The sequence below is a fragment of the Manduca sexta genome, chromosome 27 (genome assembly GCF_014839805.1).
Source record: "Manduca sexta isolate Smith_Timp_Sample1 chromosome 27, JHU_Msex_v1.0, whole genome shotgun sequence".
Taxonomy (NCBI): domain Eukaryota; kingdom Metazoa; phylum Arthropoda; class Insecta; order Lepidoptera; family Sphingidae; genus Manduca; species Manduca sexta.
The window spans coordinates 12,490,334-12,513,935 of NC_051141.1; the positions used below are offsets into that span (position 1 = coordinate 12,490,334).

The following is a 23,602-nucleotide window of genomic DNA, read 5'->3' on the forward strand; positions in this document are numbered from 1 at the left end:
ACCGAACATTATGTAAAAAATAACCGTATTTTAATATCTAGCATACTTACAATTAGTGTGACAGTGTGGTTGTAAATTACGCATCACTTGACATTATTATTCTTATAAAGAATCTTTTTGCATGAAACATAATATTGTATAACATTTCACTAATATTTACCATTTCACAATTTTTTTGAAAGACGTCAAATATATTTTTGTTGTCGCATACAGGCTTACCTATTTATCCAGGGTTGTACTCCTTAACGTTACGAATGTAAAAAAAATAAAAATGACTTGTTAAGAAACCGCAACCAGTCTAACGCATATATAGTTCAATGAATTGTGATAACATTTTGCACACAATATCCTGGATTTGAACGTATCACGTTTCCTTACATTTTAATCCAGGAAAAAAGAGTTTATAGAAGACGTAGTCAGGAACAAAAGCTTGTAACGCTCATAATTATCGATATTATGTGAATATGATGTAGTTAAATTCAATCGTAAGTTAAACAAATCTAAATTAGAATAGCTTTAGCAAAAATAAAAATTAAAAAAAATGTTTAATAAAAATTTCCTATGTACTCCTAAAAAGGTAGAGCAATTATAACGAAATTTTAATAGAATAGCTTTTCCATCTGATGATAGGAAAGTTACTTTACTTCATTTAATAAATAAATGACATGCTACTATTATCAATAGAACAACATGTCGAATAAAAATTCCCTAAAAACTCAGTATGACAAAACAAGCCGAAAATCTATATAATTAAAGGCTAACTAAACAAACACAACTTATTGTTAGGAATCTAATTTGGTAAGCGCCGCCCCGTCCGTAGTTAAGTCACTTTTGAAGTTGTATAGAATGGTTCAACAATAGTACAACACCGAACTGGCGAGGTCCAAAACCTAATTTATAGCGCAAGTAATTGAAACTTGCGGACGAAGCGTGGACATCGGACGAGCATACAGAAACGAACGGAACGAGGTAAAGACAAACTCAAACAGTTGCGATATTGCTTCCGTAGGCTAGGTGGATGTTTTACTAGAATTTATATTAGACCGCAATAACTGCCGTCGGACGAATGGGAATGTCCACCATATTTATATGTCAAAGGGATTTTTGTTAAATATACTTGGAATTGGATACGAACCAGATATTGCCTACTGTTTACAAAAAGAGCATAACCGGGAAGAAGTGAAGTTTGAGTTCGGTTTTGTAAAAATATCATTCGTTACTTTTGACATTTTCTCACGATCATGAGCTGTGTTATGGTGATGAACTCTATGACGGCATAAGACTGACATTAGCTCAGTAAAAGTATAGGTGTACAAGTCGCAACTCCGTCGATTTTTTTTATTATTAATCCATTAATTACTGACAAAACAGGACAACCACTTCACAAGGTAGTAAAGCGTATCGTATTCATGTTATTACATTCGGTTCAATCAATTACGTCAAACTCCATCCTATCCAACTTGGGATCCTCAAAGGAGCTATATCATGTAACGCAATTCAATACTCAATATAGCAATGTCATCGCTAGCAATTACTCGGCGAGACTATTTAATATTCAATACAGTTCCAGATTAAGAGTAAATCTTTCCTGTAGAATTTCGCAATCTGGAAGCATTTTGATTAAGCCCTAGTTCTGGTAGTCTGATACTTTGTTACATTATTTCTATTAGAACATCAAGTATCAATATTCATTCTAGTAACGCAACATGCTTTTGAATACACAGGTTCTCACTTTAGCTAATCCAGATCGGTCGAAGAAATATAAATTGTCAAATTCGAACATCGCACGTAATGCGTTAAGTATATATACATCATTATTACATCCCGCTTGATGTATTATCACAATCTCACAAGGATATTTGCAGTCGGCCAAGATTGACAGTCGCACGCAACCTATCGCCACCAAGGTCTGAAGTCCAGGGACTCTAGGAGTGACTGGGTGGTCTTTTACAATACATTAAGTAAAAAATTATCTAATTAAACCATTCACGTATATTTTATACACACGAACGTCCATATAAACTATTTGTTCCTAATCTGGAGTTATAACTAAAGTTCTCTGCAGCGCTAAAACTTCAATCGTCGTCTAACCAAACTTTTTAAACACGCTGTGCTAAAGCTCTTTAAGTAGAGTATAAGAAAAAAGACAACTAAAACGTCACCATTATAATCTATTCATTCACTTGAACAACAAATGATTTAACTGATAATTTGTACTCATATCCAGGTTTACACTAACCCCCTTACTCATAACACGGTACGTTTTTGGTTCCCACATTTTCGTTCTGGAAATTTCGACCTTCAGAACAAACCCCGTGCAATCCATCGCAAACCACTTCAGAGTTAGCTGCAGACTACGGTGTCAATAATAAAAGAGTTTTAATCCACTTGAAGCTAATTAGGATAGTTAAAAAACTTGAAAGGTGGGTAACTCATTAATTGAGTGAATAAAAACAGCAAAAATGCGTGGAATACTATGTTACATTGCTCACCTGACACAATAATGAAGGGATTCTAAATCGAATCATTACCTGTGATGTGGATGAGTGGATCCTGTACGATAAATCGAAAGCGGTCGTCGCAATGAAAATTTACTAAAATAAATTACTTTTGAGTATTTGATGGACTAGTACCGGTGTCGTTCACTACAGCTTTCTAAAATCTGGCCAAACGATTACGGCAAATACCTATAGAACAGTGGCGGTACTTTCATAGAAGCCCAAAAGCCTGGCTTGCCTTAAAATTATTTACCTAAGTACACAAAACGGAATATAAAACAATAATCATAATTTTATAAAACAATTTTCTTTAAAATATAAAACATTCCCGCGCTGTCTCGCTGCACTGCATCGGTTCGCCTCGAGCGCACCTACAAACACACTACAGCACCTAACACACACTACTACACCCATACCAATCAATATACACACATTTTGTTCATAATACCAAACACGCACACAAAATATATTCAACACTCTCACTGTCGTTGGGTTTTACGAGGCTTTTTGCATCAATATTTCCTTCTCTCTCACACTCATGGATAGAATATGGCTAAAACTCTACCACATGTGTGTAGCTGTAGTAGGTTTCTATATCAATCAGTACTGAAAAATAACCCAGGCTTTTGCCTGCATAGATACTGTATAAAATTCGAGGTTGCCAAGTTAAACTTACTTTTATTATAGTAACATCTGTTCTGCGTAATATTCCTTATTTAAATTATTAATCTTTTAAATTGTTAATATTTTCTGATGATTTTAGTATTACTTTAATTGTAATTGCATTATTATAATTATTGTAATGTATTTACACTACAATTTTACGTATCAAAAAGTTTTTGTCACATTTTGAGCAGTAATTTCATAGAATATTTTTTTTTCGGAACTGGCAACATCAGTTATTTGTTTTGATTGAGCCAGTGATACATTTTTAAGTATTTGAGTTTATAAAGTTTTTTTTGTTATTTTAAACATTTAAATACAAAGTAAATTAGTGAAATGTTTTTATGATGGTTTAAAGTGTGTGAAAAGTTTTTATCGGCGAGAGTAGGTAAATTTGTGAGGTTATGGTGGACAACAACAACTTCATACTAGCTGGCGAGTGGCACGAAATGTACGCCTGACTTCAAGACACTATAAGGTATTTACAACAGCAAAACTAATAGCTTCCATTTGCTGTGCTGCGGCAGTGTGTTCATCTTCGGCGACGATCTGACTTGCTGACTTTGTATGCTGGCAGCACATTGTTTTCGTATATTTGTCAATGTATTTATCTAGCTTTACTAGCAATTTTAATTAGGCACCGACTCCAAAATTGGTATCCAGTATATATGTACACCTGTTAGGTGAAATTATTTTTTGGTTTTCAGTGGTTTTTGAAGGCGGTTTAATTTTTTGATAAAATTATTTTTATTAAACAATGTCAATTTTGGTAAATACAGGTGCGAACGTAGTGACAGCTTTAAGCGCATTGAGCGCAGAAATTAAACGTAGAGGTGAACAGTTCACCTCTATTTTTTTCCATACGTTTACTTCAAGTGTTAATCTAGACATGTTTATAATCAAAGGTTTTAACAATAATTGCAGATATTAACTATTGATATAAGAAACATTAATTTACTTTAAAAAGATCTTGACTTACTTTATTGGATCGGAACAATTTACAACAAGCTCAGCTCGAGAATGCAATATTACCTACAAGATCTTACTTAATTCAACAAGATTGTTAATGCTCATACTTAGGTTATTATTTTCAATTCCTTAAACATGTAATATGAATTAAGTTTTATAATACAATATTCATAACACCCTATTTAATCTTATAACTTAGGGCCTTATTTTATTTCTAACAACGACGTGACACGCTGCCATAACTTTAAATGTCCCGTAAATAACGTCGAAAAATCACTGGCATTACGCGGCGCAGGAAGCGGCTGTATTTTGCCGTCACACGTAGAACGATGTGAAAAGATGAAAAACTAGCCAATACAATATATATTGTTGTTACATCCATAGGCACTAGCCGAGAGTGCCTACCTGAACTTGGAAGGTGATATAGGTGATAGAACGTTCTTCAAAGATTTTGATGTTTCTAGAATGTCAGGAAACTTGATAACTGACCTCAATTTCACTAGAGTTGGTCAGAAAAGGTCGGGCCATTTCGAATCTTTCGAGAATGTTTCACAAACATCCACGGTACATGCGGCCGGGTACAAAAAGAGCGCGCGCGGCCGCCACGAGTCCGTCTTGTTTGCGACGCGCTCAAGAGCGAAGTACAAGTGACTTAAAAGCGAATACCGTGGATTGCATATAGCTTCATAGTGACTAACGCCCGAATACTGAAACGCTACTCAACCAACCAACTTGTCTGAGGCCTACTTAAATTTAACAGGCTACTTAATTTAAATGGCATTCTCAAACGTACATTAAAAGATTTTACGGAAAACTCAGTTGAGGAGCAGTTAATTTGCTATAGATTATAAAAAGTTTGTTTTCGTTTACATAATTTTATTAAAATGATATTTATGTGTCGTTTCACGCAGCATAATTTATGAAACATAAAAAAAAACTCAAATAACGTAATACACTGCGTATGTCTAATTTCTCTCGATTTCTTCGATAGTGAAGAAAAAGACATTTTATTAAATCGAAAGAGAATATAATAACTACTAACACAACAATAAATATTTTAGCGTAAACATTTGAGAGTAGTCGCAAGCACTCTCAAATTAATCTCAATTAACAGCCATATAAGGCGGCCTTAAATAGCTGTCAAACTTTAAGCAGGGTTTGTGAATACCGTTTGAATCAATAAGCAGACCTTAAACCTTCGTCGCCTTAAATTTAAGGTTAGGAAATAAGTGACGTTTCAGTATACGAATTTCAAAGATAACGAATGCTTAAATCCGTGAGGCCATCTTAAATATTTAAGTAGCGTTTGAGTATTTGGGCGTTAGTGTATTTGAGTGCTTTACTGTTGTGGTTTTAATTTGCGTGGTCTGGTGTTTGTGTTAAGTTTTTTATTTGTGTTTTCGTGGTAATAAAAGCATTTCGTTTTTTTTAGGTACAATCGGTATTGTCATTGTCTATTGAGAACCCAAGCACGTAACAATATCACTCGTCTCATACCTACGCGTTAGGTATATTGGGAATTAAAAACTATTTTTAAGAACCGCTGTAAATAAAGAGGGTTATCTGCGTAACGGAAATAATATATTTCTAGTGTTCATACGAGGTATTTAATTAGTTAATGATGAAGACTTGTTTATTTTTGCTATTTTTAAGCCAAATACAAAAAAGTAGTGTCAAAACAAGATAACAAAATTACACAGAGTCAGGCGCCTAAGTACTCTATTAGGTAGCCTGAGAATAATAAAACAAACTAATAATAGATTAATAAACTATGCCTCTTAAAATATCACTAACTTTCATTATAACGGATGCTGAACGCATAGAAAATTAAATATTAGGAGTTGTGGCTGTATGAATAATGTGCGGTCGTCGATATTTCACACTTACCTTATCTGAGTCAGTAGTGTTGCCGCTGCCGAACGATGCAAGAGAGTTCCTGTCCAAGTTCTCCGTGGCCTCATCCAATGACGTATCTTCTAAGTCCCTGCACAAACAAAATACCATTTCACTCGTGTTTTTCAGCGATACATGACCGTCATAATGTTTCACATCAGCGAGAAAGGATCCGGTAGCAAAAAGAAGGACTTAAGATCAATTTCCGCTTCAAAATTTTCATTCATTTATATCGAAAATTCCAGTTAGCTTGACATATACTTCTGTTAGTGGAGCAAATACGCGCGCTGTATGCGTAACTATTTAATGTATTCCTTTCTCTAGTAGACACGATAAAATCAATTTGAAAAGTAATGGCAACACTTACTACTTAGCACTTTCAATTACAATGACAATTTACGATTGCCCTTAACTACTAGTACATCGCCGTAAATTTTAATTGCCAATATTAGTTTGACAGGTATTATTTGTTTGCGACGAAATGTTTTGATCGTACTGGAACACGATAGTGCACGTTGCGGTGGGTCATAAGTATTGAGTATTACGTATTTGAATTGAAAGGCAGTCAATTCTGGGTTTACATCGATATTCGCTTTATACACACTTTCATCGCAGAAAAAAACGAACAGAATATTCGAATGTTTAAAACAAAGTCATGTATAAGGGGAAAACATCATGTTTAAGTTGCTAGTAGATTATTAACAACTTTTGTTTACACGACTGTACATTGTACATCGTTAGCGCAACTAAACAAACCATTTCGTGTTGTCATCTGACGAAGCTGAAGATGGCAGAAGGCAGAATCACCCTGAGATTCTGGCGGAAGTGGAGAGATTCTATGGAGACCTGTACTCTCCGATGGCGGGAAAGCTTGCGGCCCAAGGTGTGGACGATCCATGGGCCCCTCTCACGCGCCATTTCAGCGAGGACATCCTGGATGTCGACGTCGGCGAGGTTAGTGCGGCTCTCAGGCAGCTTAAAAACGGTAGAGCCCCTGGTGATGATGGCATTACTACGGAGCTTCTCAAGGCTAGAGGCAAACCCTTGCTTACAGCTTTGGCGAGGCTTTTTAATGCTATCATCCACCAGGGTATCGCACCAGAGGCGTGGTCCAGGAGTGCAACGGTCTTATTCTTCAAGAAGGGTGATAGGACTAGGAGGAAGGGGATAGGTCATCACGAATCGCCTTGCCATTAGACTTGACGAGTTCCAGCCACCGAAGCAAGAAGGGTTTCATAAAGGTTACAGTACCGTAGACCACATCCAGACTGTTCGGCAGATTATACAGAAGACCGAAGAGTACAATCAGCCGCTGTGTATGGCATTTGTGGACTACGAGAAAACCTTCGACTCCATCGAAACCTGGGCTGTTCTGGAATCTTTGCAGCGATGTCATATCGACTGGCGATATATTGAGGTGCTGAGATGCCTCTACAATGTTGCGATGGTGACCGTGCAAGTTCAGGACCAGAGAACAAGATCAATTCCACTCCGTCGCAGGGTGAAACAAGGAGATGTAATATCTCCAAAACTGTTCATCAACGCGATGGAGGACGTCTTCAAGACTCTGGATTGGACTGCACGACGCGTCAACGTCAATGGAGAGCGCATCTCACATCTTCGTTTCGCAGATAATATAGTAATTTTTGCAGAGACGCTAGAAGAGCTTAGCGGAATGCTGAACGACCTAGGTGAGTCCTCTCGGCGGGTTGGTCTCGGCCTGAAATTGGACAAAACCAAGGTTATGTTCAATGAACATGTGCCGGGGCCGATATCTGTCGACGGCATCCCCATCGAGGTTGTGCAGGATTACGTCTACCTTGGCCAGACAATCCAAGCCGGCACAATTTTGAGAGGGAGGCTGATAGGAGGATTCGGTTGGGCTGGGCAGCATACGGCAGGCTTCGTCAGGTCTTTACGTCGACGATTCCACAATGCTTGAAGACGAAAGTCTTCGAGCATTGCGTCCTACCGGTGATGACGGTAAGGCTAGTCCATAAATTTAAGGTCGCGCAGCGGGCGATGGAGCGAGCTATGTTATGTGTCTCTCTCGCGGATAAAATACATAGCTCGGAGAATAAGCAAGCTAAAGTGGCAGTGGGCTGCCATATCTGTCGTAGGACCGATGGCCGCTGGAGCAGACGAGTCCTAGAGTGGAGACCGCGTCTCGGTAAGCGTAGCGTAGGACGACCTCCGACCCGCTGGTCCGACGACATTCGTAGGATCGTCGGTGGACGCTGGATGAGTAGAGCGGAGGACCGAGCAGCGTGGCGCGCTTTAGCGCGGAGGCCTATGTTCAGCAGTGGACAGCTGTAGGCTGATAATGGGTTTTTTGTATCCAAAACAAGCTAGAAGCAAACTTAAATACAACTTTGTACTATCCAGGTTATCCAGGATGTATAATTCTCTTGGCCAGTCAATAGACGTGTTCAACAGTTCACTAAGATGTTTTGAAACTGAGGTTTTGAAGGCTCTGAATGATGGTATTATCTAACTAATTTATAATTTACAAAATAGAAGGTAAAGGTCATTATGTTCCTATTTAATATAAGCTTTTAACATTAAGTACAGTTTAATTTTTGTTATTTAATTTTATGATTTAACGTTACTTATTTTATATTTTATAATTGTTTTTTCCAACATATCAATGCATGCCGTGGCAACTAAAGGTAATGCATTTAAAATATTGTTAGTCGTTTGTAAGGTTCAGTTGTTTTAATGTAATTACCACTGTTTGTCCCTAATATAAATAAATAAATAATGATGATGATGATGATGTCGTGTTGTTGCTACCGGCAAACATAATATCTAACGCCGCTTTTAATAACTTAAGGAGTTGTCACAAGAAAATAAAATTGATATAGGACAATCAAAAATCATCACAGGAACATATTACGCATTTTATTTATTAACAATACTAATTTGGCCAAACTTAACAATAAGGCAAAGGCTTTGATTGACATGAGGGCATAAATTCGCAATAATATCACAATTATTTAAACACCAAACATTTTATTACGAATTGTTAATACGAATAAAATCAATAAAATATAAATAATTAATTCTTCTTATGTTAAAAATATTGTATCATTCGATACATTGTAGGTAAGATGCTTGTAATTGTAATTTAGGTATGAAAGGAGCACCATGGCTTACAACTATGACGTCAGATAACAATGCCACGAGAGAAACATATTAAGTTTATTTAATACTGACATTCAGTCTATTTAAGAACGTAATACCAATATTACAATAGTATGATTCTGAATAAACTACTTATATTGTGATATTGCATAAATATCAGTAAACGACAAACGTACCGACTAGATCGCTGCGAGCTGGTAGGTCGCACTCGGGCCGGGCTGCGCGGGGGTTGGAGGGGTCCATTGAAGAAATATGTTTCCTGCACACAACCAAAAACACTATTTAAATGGGCACCAATAATTAACTTAACACGGTTAAGGCGCAAAACCCGACTAAACTTCGTTGATTGCGGTGACTAATTAGGCGGAACGGAACGTTTCCATACACAAAAATTTATTATCATCAAACGTTGCGCGCAAGTGGCGCAAATTTATTCCGATCGTAACAAGTCGCGGCGCGTAACAATTACGTGTAGTTCGACATCGCGCTATAACATTGTATTCGTCCATCGACGAATTTATTGCTCGATACCAATCATATTATCGACTGTACAAGTGACGCTGACGATCTGAGATATTATAAGCCTACAATAGATTTTTATAGGTCCAAAGAGTTAATATAACCGGCTGTATAGAATTATAAGTAAAATACATTTTTTTTAACAAACAGTATTATTGAATATCAAATGCGAATAAATTTCCAATTCCCTTTTTGCACTTAATGGAAAACAGGAAAATTGTGCCAATTATATTGAATTTAAATCGATAACACACAGCACGCCCACCTGTATGACTTCTCTGAGTCGACGCACCCACGTCTGCTTGACCTCGAGGGAGGGCGCCTTCAGCACGATGCGGCAGTCGCTGGCCATCGGCTCGCGGCCCGTCCACACCGAGAACTTGCACTCGTCGCCTTCGATGTGCTCCGTCACGCCCAACTCCGATGTCTACGTAACAGATTTTTATTAACCACGTCCAGGACAACAAAATACTTACAATAGCGACATAGCAAATACTTCGAGTGACACATCTAGATAACTAAACAAAATAATAAAAACAAAACCTAATGCTTATTACTTTTACTAATCCTACTCAAAATGAATGCGCTAAGAGAAAAACAAAATATAGTCATGGGGCCCTATTCCGTTTACGGGGCTTTATCTGTCTTTTTGCAATTACGTACGTTCTAATTAAAGGACAGCTTTGATAGCCATGTCGGTAACAGAGTCAAAAGACATCCTATTCATCTATACGGCTATGAAAACTGTATTTTGATTAAAACAGCCGTAATTGCAAAAAGAAGGATTTCCTCCCATAGACGGAATAGGATCCCCTGACTATACACTCACCATAAACTTGGTCTTGTAAATGTATTTGGCTTTTCCGTGTGAATCTTTGACCTCCTTTGCTAGCAACAGGTGCAAGTCGAAAAGGAAGACGCGCCTCTCGCGGCCCTTCTTGATAATCTGGCGCAGGTCCCAAACGTGGAACGAGTCCTGCAGCACCACTTCCCCGAGACTGTTGATGGGAACGTCGCAGCCCTCCAGCAGCGACAGGTGCATCGCGTCGTTCGCTTTCTTTGGTACGGACAGCATCACCTCAAGGCCGTCCTGGATAAAAAAAAAATATTCCGTTGATAAAACTTTATAATTCCATGGCGAGACGGCCATATAAGCGGATTTCTACCGGGCTACCTTTCGCAAATTAATAAAAAATAATAAAAGAATAACATTATAAAACTACAATATTAATAGTATATTGAAACAAATATTCTAATATTTATTAATTTAAATAAATATTTCAACGATATTGATAGTGCATATTATAACCTTTTAGAAGTAACGTAATACATGTATGCGTGCTTGTTTGTATACTTCAGGGTAACTCGACAATTTGCGGCTTCAGGTTAACCAATTAGCGCGATTTGTTTTGATGTGCAGGTTACTTATTTGTTTTTGTAAAACCTTTTCAGATACCTGTGTCCAAAATATGTGATTGTGTATTTTGTGAATTTAGTCATTAGAGCAAATGTCTATGTTAGAAGAAAATTGTTAAATATTACGATATTTTACTTATACTAAAGTGGCACCACAGTACCAAGTGCAACTTAGCGAATAGAATAACGTTTGTTGATTTATTTATTTGATAATCTAAGCAATTTATGGACACAATAAATTGCTACTCTCTGATGAAATAGGTATTTGTTAGCGGAAATTACATTTAAAAGGTTATCTTTTGAGAATAAACTAATATACTTATGTATCCTTAGTCCGTGATTAAACTTTAAAAATTACCTATTTATGACGTTCTGTTTTAACCCTTTTCTTGACAATGTATCTCGTCAGATACTGTCAACTTTAAAAAATCCTTGTCTCGAAAATAAAGTGAATGAAATGAAACCTCACATAACAATTTATATTTTGCATGATTCCAAACGATTTTTTACCTAGAATGATGATGTTGGTTGTACCGTTAAATTTTGAATCCAAAAACTGTTTACCGAATTGACACGATTCCATGCAAGGAGGTAAGAATATTGTTATTTTTTTTTATTCTATGCGGATATTTAAGGAGTACGATTGTTTTTATATTTTCTACGAAGTAAACATGTGTATCAAGTGTGTTTTCACACCATATGTTGATTACTGTATAAAAAAACAAATCTTGTTTTTGCATGTATCTCAAGGTGCACACCACCAAGTTATAACAGAATTAGATGTTGCATGTTATGTATCTCATGGTGCACATTGCCATATATAGGGCTAATTCATGAATTAGCTTTGTACGTGTCTCCGCATGCATTGACGGTGAGTTATTGCTGTAAAAAAAGCAGTTTATAGTCTTGCTCATTTTTCTAAACGTTTGCTTAATGGTCGCTTTAATAATATTTGTGTGAATACTAGAAGTGCTACTACCGGGCCCCTATTTTTGCAAGGAAGATTATAACAGGCCTGTGTCTATGCTTAGTGTTGGTGGTGAATGCATATTTTCTTCGCAGAATACCGTGAAACAAGTGACATGGCGAGGGTACCGAGCGAAAATTTTTTTTGCTTTAGTACCTAAGTTCGGTCGAAAATCAGACTTAGATGAGATTTCAGATTCAGATAGTGAAATAGACCCCGTCTCCATAGCAAGGTCGGAGAGTTATTCACCGTTTAATCTGCATTTGTTACTGTCGTCGTTTGAAAACCTTAATTTATTGTCCGATGAAGAAATTACGCCCGTTCAAGCAGCAGTAACTGGGTCTCCACTTTTGCCATCGCCAATGATTCAACAGCCGTCACTAATTGTTATACAGCCATCGACATCCGTTTTATTTCCGTGCATTATATATAAATGCATTGTAAATATAGCCTCTTCACATACAACAAACTTATCATCATCTGTAGCGTCGTCTTTTCGATCTAAACGACTAAGGCTTGTAATTACACGCCCAAAGCCTATACGCTAAAACCTCTTATAATTAACGTGGACGAACAAAAGCTTTCAACACTGTGCAGGTATATTTGACAAAAAGTTTTCAGAAGAAGCACCCAAAACCCCATTAGAATATTTTAAATGCTTTTATACCTATGATATCTTGGGTATGATATCTGTTCAAACCAATTTATATTAAGGCACAAAAAGGAGAGTTCATTAGAGGAATTAGACGCGGCAGGGCCTACTCCAGGTAAAACAATTAAAGCCCCTGTTATACCACACCTTGTGTCAGATTGGACATTTCCCAATATTCAGTACCAAGAGGGGGTGCAAGTTATGCATTAAAGGACAAACCACTGTTATGTGTTCAAAATGCGGCCTAAGACTTTGTCTTCTGCCCAATAGAAACTGCTTTTTATTTTTTCAAACCGGACCTGAATAGATGTATGTTTAAGTTTGTATTTTTTTTTAATTCTGATTATAATTGTTCTTTAACCCTTTATTTATAGTTAAAAAATGATGTACATGACGTTTCAGGGTCTGGGAATTACTGGAAAAATACTAAAAAAAACATTTGAGAAGTCTTAGTCCACTAAATTCTTCATTTTGTCTCTGTAGGATCCAGCCTACATTATGCATTCCAAGTAAAAAGGTACGTTCGTAAGTAGCTTTATACATAGAATGATTTTACTCAAAATTAAAACAATCAGATTTTATTTTTAGTTTATTTATTGTGGTAATCTTTAAAACAATTATTTCTTTTGTTATAACAAAGTGAGATATTACATTTCTCATATATTGTTTGTGTAAATCCAGTACATTTAGGCATTTTACACCTATTACTTTTGTCAGAAAAAACTGGCCAGTGGGCTACTTGGTCGAGGCGAACATCTTTTACTGGTGCAACCTGGCAAACACCCTTCTTCCTTTTCGCCTGTATTTCATGCTCTAATGACGAACTTGGTCTACCCCTTTTACATCATTTTTTCCCCAAAAGGCAAAGGGTTTCAGCTATTTCTAGGCGAAAGGTGCCCAGGTTACATAACTTCCCACCAAATCCAGGTTTTTGTGACATAACTTTCTTATAAGCTAACCATGAATTTATCATAGCAAGGTCCAAAACGTGATGGAACAATCGCATATACCACTTTCTGTTTTTTTTATGGATATATGGTATCTTCCAATATAACTGTCAAGGAGATCCACGCCACCCATGTGGGAGTTGTAGTCTTTGACAATCTGTGGGCAATCAATTAGAATTTTTTCTTTTTTAGTTTTGTCGTATCTATTTATTTTTTGTCTGGATCAACTCCCACATAAGTCGATAACAAAGTAACTATTTTGTTATTTTTCCACATGGTTACAGAAATATCTGTACCATCATAGGTGGTCATCTGTTCTTCATAAGATCCCCTTGGAACAGACTTCACTGGGGTCTACGTACGTAGGACCAAGAGATTCGCCTTCGAAAGGAATATCATCAGCCTCTTCTGGTTCAGATTCCAAAACTCGACGAATTTCGTCTCGGTCCCTATAAAACTGCACCTCTTCATCATTTTCCTCAATTTCTTCTTCTTCAGCCCCATCTTCTGATTCATTACCATCTAAGTCAACTAAATAGGCGCTTATTTCATCATCAGAATCAGTCCATCTTCGATTAGCCATCTGAAGTATAATTTTGTACCTTTGTTATAAATATCTCATACAATATCATAAAACATCTACTTTGGTACTGAATGCATAGTGTAGGATATGGCCTACATAAAAGTATTTCCAAGATTTGTGGTCATGCCTACTACAATTGTAAGTTTTACTAACTCTACTCAATATTTGTTATTTATAAAAGCAAAAATACTAATAAATCAGCACATCTTACCTTGAAAAATCCAAAAAAATCTGTTCACAAAATCAGTTCAATCACAACTTCTTCAAATCGCAGCCCGCCAAAAAGTTTTAGCAGCCAAATTTAAATTTGAAATAAACTTTCAGTACTGCCAACATAAGAATTAAAAAAAAAGTCTGCAGGGTTATTGGCTAATTTTGACGTCTCGAGTGACCAACGAAACATCGATGTCAACCGAACTTTGATGTCAACTGAAATTTTGTATCCATCGGTATTGCGTATGACATTGTAGCTATAACCCGCACGAGTGCCTATCGGCGGACCACTTGACACCTCTACTTTTTTATCGACATTATGCGACAAAGTTATGCACACCTATGATACGTAAAAACTAATTGGATGAATTGGCCATCTTCGTTTGGCGGGTTAACTACGCGTTAAAAACTAGATAATAACTTTGTGGACTGGGAACCATAATATTATTATTAACTTACAATTGTGTAGTTTGTTATAAATACGATAAGTGTTTGTGCTCGTGTGGTTAAATTCTTTTTAAGTTACGATTTATTTACACTCGAGATGTTTGATGGAAGAAAATACTCCCAAGGACAGACTTGCTACTTGTTTCTAGAATTTGTGGAGGCCCAAAGCTTTGGATCGCTTTTCAATGGGCCACTAATCTAGTCAATATACTAGACAAACTTGGGAATCAATCGCTGTTAAGTTTAATGGAGTAGAAGATAACGTCTTAAGAACCTTAGGCCAATGAAGTAAGTGTAAATATTACTTATGCGTAATACAATTAATTCTTGAAGGAATAACATTGTAAATAATTGTACCATATGCACCTAGTAATAAAAAGGGTGAAAGCACTTGACCAACTAACTATTCCATTTGAGAACCTATCAAACCTATAGTTGTATAAGTACGTGCTGAGTGCCATACTGAATTATAAACTGATTTGTTTTTTATTGCGATAAATATTCTGGCATTGTACACAATATGTATAGGTATATAATATTGTTAATTTTTATAATTTTCAGAGTGTCGAGTTGAAGGAGAAGCCTTGATTTGAGCCTGTCTCGATATTGAGGAGTAAATGGCTGCCTTGAAAAGGATTGCTGTGGACCGATGGTCATGGAAAGAGCTAGTGCACTAATAATATAATTGATAACAACAATACACCTCAAAAAAAATTAATAGATTATAGATAGTGGTTCTATATGTTAGCTTAGTTGTATATAGCATTATAATTTTGCTCTAATGTGCATTGTATTTTTTTACATTACCTAATAACGATACATATGTATTGAGTGTTTTTTTTAATAAACATTCTTAAAGAATTATGTTTACCTACATCATTTAATCGAGAATCAAGAGATTTTCATTTATTTTATGAAATTCTATTTGCAATGCCATATTGGGTAGGTACATGGGATAATATTATAAAGTATCAAACAATAACAATGTCAGTGTAATACATTGTGTTCCAACTAACAATAATTAAAAACAATTTACGCTGTTTTTAGAGACAAAATTAACAATTATATATTGGTAGGTAATACAGTATGTATTACCTACTAAAACTAAAATAATATTTATAGATTAGTCGCTGTTGCTCGCGGCTTCGACCGGATACAAGACTTTTCCGGGATAAATATCCCGCTATATATTTCCTCGGGATAAAAGTAAATCCTTCCGATCTCTGTATACCAAATTTCATAGAAATCTCTTCGGTAGTTTTTAAGTTTGTTGCGTTCAGACGAACATACAGACAGACACCCGACGGGGACTTTGTTTTGTAATATGTAAGGATATTAGAAACGGCGTCGGCGTCTCTCTAAAAATAGTCTATTTTTTTTCTTAAGTAAAACGCAAAAAATTTGCAATAGCGGAGACATAACTAGGTACCTAATATATAAAAAATCAACAAATACTCGCACTCACGTATAAATAAAGTAAAACTTGCGATTATAATATTGTCAAATTAAAAATCTCAATTCTTATAACATTTCTTTTTAACTACTTCGCTATGCTACATGGCCGAGTAATAGTGTTAATCACTTTCCGAGGCAAAAACACTGCTCTTGATTCGTGGCTTTCAGAAAAATTTTGACAAATAGAGTGTCTAACGATTTGATGTCAACTTTGCTTAGACAATACCGATGGATACAAATTTACACAGCAATCGCCGCTATCGATATCCACCGTGACGTCACCGGTGCCTATCAACGTTCATGAGCACCGCGAGTTGTCCACCGGTGTTGGTCAATACGAAATCAGTAGTTTGACAGTTAATTGATGAACACCTTGGCTAGTGCTTATCAATTTTCGTTGTCAACTGAGATACACAATAGCCCCGCTGTTCTTGATCGACCGGTGATATATTTTTTTTTTCAAGGCAAAGGCGCATGTTATTCAGCCATCAGAATGTTTTGTAGTCTGCATCCTACATTATGAATTTAAGGGTTAAGGTTATAGCTTAAGGTCCATTTTTCATACATTTTGTTTCACCTTTAATCTGGGTAACTAAACAAGTATTGACAAATAAAGAATTTAAATTCACGTCTAGTTAGTGATTAGTTCTCGCAGTTGAAAGAAAAACGTAAAAATAATTAATATGCATGGATATTTCGGCCTTTAAAATTTAATACGACGCTGTGTCCAGTATAAAGATAAAATTTCAAACCGCTGTTCAATATAACTTAATGAATAATTTCATATAAGCCATATGTTATACTTTGGGCTCAAATTAAGTACGTCACAATTATTCGTAGATACGCAAAAAGGATCCAACCTAAAATATGGTCTAAAATGAGCGGAGTATGCCATAGTAGTTCTAGTCTATAAGGTCTATATTTTCCATTAGTAAAAACACCTTAGTAAAAATATGTTAATTTGAACTTTTCATTAACAAAATATAAAATAGAATATATTGAGCAAAAAATAATTTTAGAAAAATATGAAACATCATACATGTGCTTGGTATTACACCTTTCACTGTGTATGTTTGTTAGTAAACGCAAATCTACTCCTTTTAATTGATTTGAAAGAAATTAAGCTCATAGATGGACTATGCAACAAATATAGCTTAACTAGCAATTTTAATTAGGCACCGACTCCAAAATTGTTATCCAATATATACCTGTTATGTGAAATTATTTTTTGGTTTTGAGTGGTTTTTGAAGGCGGTTTAATTTTTTGTTCATCATCATCATCATCAGCCTATATCTTTGTCCACTGCTGGACATAGGCCTCCTCCAATATACGCCATTTTACCCTGTCTTCGGCCTGTCGCATCCAGTTCTTACCAGCGACCTTTCGCAGATCGTCACTCCACCTAGCTGGAGGGCGTCCTACACTACGTTTGCCGAGCCGTGGTCTCCACTCAAGAACTCGTTTACCCCATCGGTTATCGGTTCTTCGACAGATATGCCCTGCCCACTGCCACTTCAGTTTGCTAATCCTGTGTGCTATGTCGGTGACATTGGTTCTCTGACGAATGACCTCGTTACGAAGTTTATCCTTCAGAGAAACTCCGAGCATAGCACGTTCCATAGCTCGCTGAGCGACTTTGAGCTGGTGGACCAGCCGTACTGTGAGCGTCCACGTTTCGGCACCGTAGGTCATGACAGGTAGGACGCACTGGTTGAAAACCTTCGTTTTCAGACATTGTGGTAGAAGTGACGAGAAAACCCGACGCAGTTTGCCAAATGCGGCCCAGCCCAGCTGGATTCTCTTTTTAACCTCCCTCTCAAGGCTGTTTCTTCCTAATTGCAGAATCTGCCCAAGGTAGGTGTATTCCGAAACAGCTTCGAGAAGGTGGCCATTGACAACGATAGGTCTTGGATCTAGGTGGTCATTGATCATAAGTTTTGTCTTATCCAGATTCATTGTTAGACCTATTCGCTGTGAGGCCGAAGCAAGGCTGCTTAGCATCTGTTGTAGTTCTTCCACAATTTTTTGTTACAATTAATTATTTTTTTTTGCTTTTTTGTGTTAGTAAAAAATAGACCGTCTCGATGGCGTAGTTATGTTGCGCTAACAATACGACTATCGCGCTGAGGAATTACACCTCTGAGTACCACTGAAAAGGGGAAAAGGTGTGATGCTATATATATGTATGTATTTAAGAAGTAGAGTCAACTAAATCCAACGCAAAAACACAACTAATGTGATTCGCTCGCAGTACGACTATCGTGCTGAAATCTTATACCTCTGCCTACCCCTGAAAAGGGGAAAAGGTGTGATCCTATATATATATATATATATATACATATATATATATATATATATATATATATATATATATATATATATATATATATATATATATATATATATATGTAAGAAGTAGATTCAAGCAAACCTAACGCAAAAACACAACTGATATATTTCGATCATAGTACAACTATCGCGCTGTGGTGTTACAATTCTGCCTACCCCTAAAAAAGGGAAAGGTGTGATGCTATGTACATATATGTATAACTAAACCCAACCCAAAAACACAACTGATATGTTTCACACACAGTACGACGATCACGCTGAAATGATACGCCTCTGCCTACCCCTGACACGGGGAAAAGGTGTTATGCTATATGTATAAGTATGTGAGAAGTACGCTCAACCAAACTCAACGCAAAAACATAACTAAAAACGTCACAGGAAAGTTAAATTCTCGATTTCGTTTTCGTGGACGACATAATTATTCTAGTTTTTTAGTTTTAAAACCAAACTACTGAAGCGATGTTGAAAAAAAAATTATGGGGCCAATCTGGAGAGATATTCTTTCGAATTTTCCAAATCGGTTGATAAATCAGCGAGTTCTGAGGTAACAAACATACAACAAAAAAAACACTTCGAATTGATAACCACCTCCATTTTTGAAGTCGGTTAAAAATACGATTTAAACGCTAATCTACATTATCTCAAAAGTGTCACTTTGTGGGCTGGTTCCTTTTTGCGTATCAACGTCCAATTTGTAAATTATGATTTCCGCAGGATAAGTACCTACATGAATCCAATACTTAAAAAAAATCAAGTCCACTTAAATATATACGAGTTGTATTAATGTGTATGGGAAATATCATTACACATATAGACTATCGAGCCAATTAAGTCTTTACTTATTATTGAAGAGTTTAGTAGCAAAAGTCAGACAAAAGCAAATCCTGCTGGTGCTATCATAGTCAGATTTTTATCCTAACAGCGAATTTTCTTGTGACAGTGTTAAAGAAGTAGATTCAAATAATATACACGTTGGAATTTAATTGTATAAACTATGAGTCCGTGAGTATAATAGCGTGTATAAACTATGACTCCCCGCGTACATCAGGTTAACATCTTCAGACATGGTTATTATTAAGCCCAATAGTTCTAGAAATTACAGTACTATATAGTTTTTATAATGCTTACACGCGTTTATGTGTCTGACTGAAACCGATAAACTCAAAAACTACTTAAAGGATTAAGATGAAATTTGTTATTAAGATAGTTTGAGACAAAGTAAGGGACTTAGACTAGTTTTAATCCCGGGTAAATATAAAGCAGGACTTTTATCTCGAAAATATTAAAATGTTGAGATGTAATAGAATAATACATTTTGTAAAGAATCTCCCGGGAATTGGAGATGTCATCCGATGATAGTTTTGCCTTATTCAGAAACTGTACGTCGGGCTGATATCAAACTTTTCAAATAAGGTAGCGTGAGACATTTCGAGTTTTGAAATTAGTTTTGTTTTGGATAAAATAATATTGAAAAATATAGACCCCTGATATTTTGAAATTGTAAGTCCATTCTAGACAATTTCCAAACACTTTGTATACTTACTTTCAATTAGAAAATTAGAATGTGTTGCGCGTATTATGCCATGACGTAAAAATTTAAGACAAATTATCTTTATACAAAAGAGTCACCAAATATCTTAGTACGAATATTATAGTATTGTACTGAGACCATTAACGTAACTATTTGAGAGCTAACGACCGCTTATTCGAGACTTAAAACTTATTGAGGTATCATGTAAAAATTTGGTTTTGAAATGATTTTTTTTTACCCAAAAAGTAATAATTGAAATGACATTAACGACACGACATGGCTTCACACAGCTTGATCTCATAATGTTCGCGCTCTCTATCGGCTCTAATTGAAATGAGAACAGAAACGAACACCCAGCGGCGCTATTTCCACGCTCCTAATGGTTATACGAGTATACACATATATAATTATATTGTTGACATGTTGATGAATTTGCTTACGAGTATATTTAAAAAATCCTAATATCAATTGTTATACCTAATAACGGGAGTTTGCAAGCACTTAAGTCGTACATAAACCTACTGTCTGCTACGTAGTTTCCGTACCTCGGCTGTAAGACCGGAAGGTTTTAGGTTCGATCTTCAAGTCAGATAAAAATTAAAAAAAAAACGCAATTTGTCAATCCTGAAACCCCTTTCTTTGGTATAAAGGTAAAACTGTGTTATGTAATGATAACAATTAATGACAGTATCCTATCGACTGATTGAAATGTCAATTATACTTTGTAAAATTTAGGATGATAATTTTGACAGATCACACTAAGGATAAGGCTAAAGTATAATCGTTACTGAACGTATTCGATTATCAATTACAATTCTTATAAAACTTGATATCGATAGTTGCATAATTATTTTGTATGTTCAGATGATATAAATATTTTTTTTATTGAATTATCTATTTATTATTGATGAGCCATTTCCATTTATGAATTTTAATGTAAAAATAATGTAATTAAATCTAAATGCAATTTTTTATATAATCGATTTATTTTATTTCAATGGCGATTTGCGATAGTCTGTAATTGTTCGTTATGATAATGAGTGGCACTTTACTAAAGGGGCGGTACCCATCCATAAAGTATGATATTACCTGTAGTATATTTTACCGGAAAAAAATACGAAACTTCATGTGAAGGGGCTGTCAAAATTATCATCCTATATTTGACAAGGTATAGTTACTTCATACCATTTGAAACTAAAAAAAATAACAGAGTTTCAATTTACGTGAATTTTACACAATGAGTAATTTTACGCAACTACTGTTCCAGGAACAGTCATCTTTATATAAATTCCCCGTATGTATTTTATTTGTGTAAATGCAATAGACAACAACTTCCTATTAATCATAAGCAGCAAAATCTACGTCTTAAACACATTTTAAAGCTCAGTGACCATTTGAAAGGTTTAAAGCCGTTTACCGATATATTATTATTCAATAGAAACAAATCTGCAGGAAAGATAATTCATTAAGCACAAATAAGAAAACTAGCTGCCACTAATCGATAAATTTAATTACCGGTTATTTGAACGCATAAATGTGTGAGATGTTTAGTGTATTGTAAGTGTAGCCGTTGTCAATATACGTACGGCTCGCTTGTCGACGGCCAGCGGACCGATGCGATTGCTGCGCGGGTTCACCACGTACTTTAACATGATGGACGCCACTATATCACCATTTGAGAAAACCATTACATTGTTTGAAACACTTTTTTTCAATTTGCCAAACATTAAACACGTTTGTATCTCGCGAACGACAAGCAGGCGGTGTTAAACCTACGCTGCGTCATTAAACGGCACAAAAAATGACTCACAAGGAAAATATTGAACACAAAATCTACTGTTAATTACTACAGAATGAACTACTCGGTTAATCTCGCGCCCCAACACAACGACGACCTCTATTTAAGTTGGAACTAATGCAAACAATAACAGATACGATGGTAATGGGTTTACACCATTACCAAGGCGTCGTTAGTTATAGCGATAAGTGTTTAAATATTAATATTGAACCTGGGTACCATGAACATACGGTTCATAGTGCGTCCGCATAATGTTCTGTATATACGGAAACTAATTCCATAAAAGTTTATTTTATTAAACACATGCATTTAGGGAAAACTGTTTAAAATTAATTGTACACGATTTAATGTACTACACGTATCGACATCTACCGTAATCCAATGGTACTATTATTAACAAGTATGAATTATATAATATGCAATAAACAAAATATTTAAATAGTTTCACATACACTATTATCAATAGCTGCTATTAATATGTGTCTATAAAATACTTATAAAAGCTTCAGTAAATTTCAACAGTAACGATAAACAAAAATCAAATTTTCTACGCCATCTACACGAAATGTTATTCACTAAATCCACTTTCTCCTTTCAAAGAAACGTGCAGTATCGGCACAAAGAACTAACAACTAGAAAAAACAACTTATTATAATTGTACCTCTTCAAAAACGGTAAATGTCACCAGGACAAAGGATTATTTTTTTTTTAAACAATTTAACAATATAAGTAATGAGACTATTGATTATGTACATAGATATGCAATTGTCGTTTACTTTTTTTTTTAATTAAATAAGACGTCTTATTAATCATTTGATTCTTATTTTATGTAGTTTAGTAAGTAAACAAGAGATAATTTCATCATTTACATTTAGAATCTGTATTATATTAATACGTTTAGCCTTTTTACTCCTTTTTAATCGCATCGCGCGCACGGTTTATGGAAGATTTTGAATAATTAACGCCCGCACAAGGAAGGCGACCAGAAAAAAAAATGTATGTTTAATCATTAATATGTGTTACAAAAATATTAAACTTGACGGTCGACTTTCGACCATTTACGACCACTAATATAATTTAATTTCACAAACCTTATGAATAAAATAAAGATTAATAGTAAAAGCACTTATGTTACACTTGTTCTGTTCGTAAAAATGTAGTAATTATTGCACTATTGTATCATAAGCGCACTATATTCTTAAGCATATGCGTATCAACACAGTCCTTCCTTCAGATCACATCACTATACATCCTAATAGCATGTCTTGTCCTTGAAAAATGTCAAATAAGCCCACGTACACATTATCATGTGCCTCAACAACGTAGCGTAGACTGCTCTGTGCAAAGACAACACTGAGTTTATCTTATCAACATTTTATAATCTTAAACGCAATTCGATAAATGACACGTTGTTTATCAATTTCTTTTAGTCATCGTATGCAATATAGCTCGGTAAACGACTAACACGTTCTGACTAAGAAGATACGTAAGACATGGAAAAATAATCAACAACTTGACCTTACCATGAATTTACTGTTTATATACGTTAATTGTGAA

General features: G+C 35.6%; 1 protein-coding gene and 1 long non-coding RNA gene across 2 annotated transcripts in view; one reads left to right on the forward strand and one right to left on the reverse strand.

Moving 5' to 3' along the window:
* The window catches only part of LOC115445020 (kalirin), a 198,876-nt gene that overhangs the window by 113,139 nt on the left and 62,135 nt on the right, over nt 1–23,602 (reverse strand). Inside the window, 4 exon segments of the mRNA XM_037443954.1 lie at nt 6,018–6,114; nt 9,344–9,426; nt 9,952–10,113; nt 10,516–10,776. Coding sequence (XP_037299851.1) covers nt 6,018–6,114; nt 9,344–9,426; nt 9,952–10,113; nt 10,516–10,776 — 603 coding nt within the window.
* LOC115444899 lies at nt 14,659–15,697 on the forward strand. Its single transcript, XR_003938767.2, has 2 exons — nt 14,659–15,199; nt 15,473–15,697. It is a non-coding gene; the product is annotated as an uncharacterized LOC115444899 (long non-coding RNA).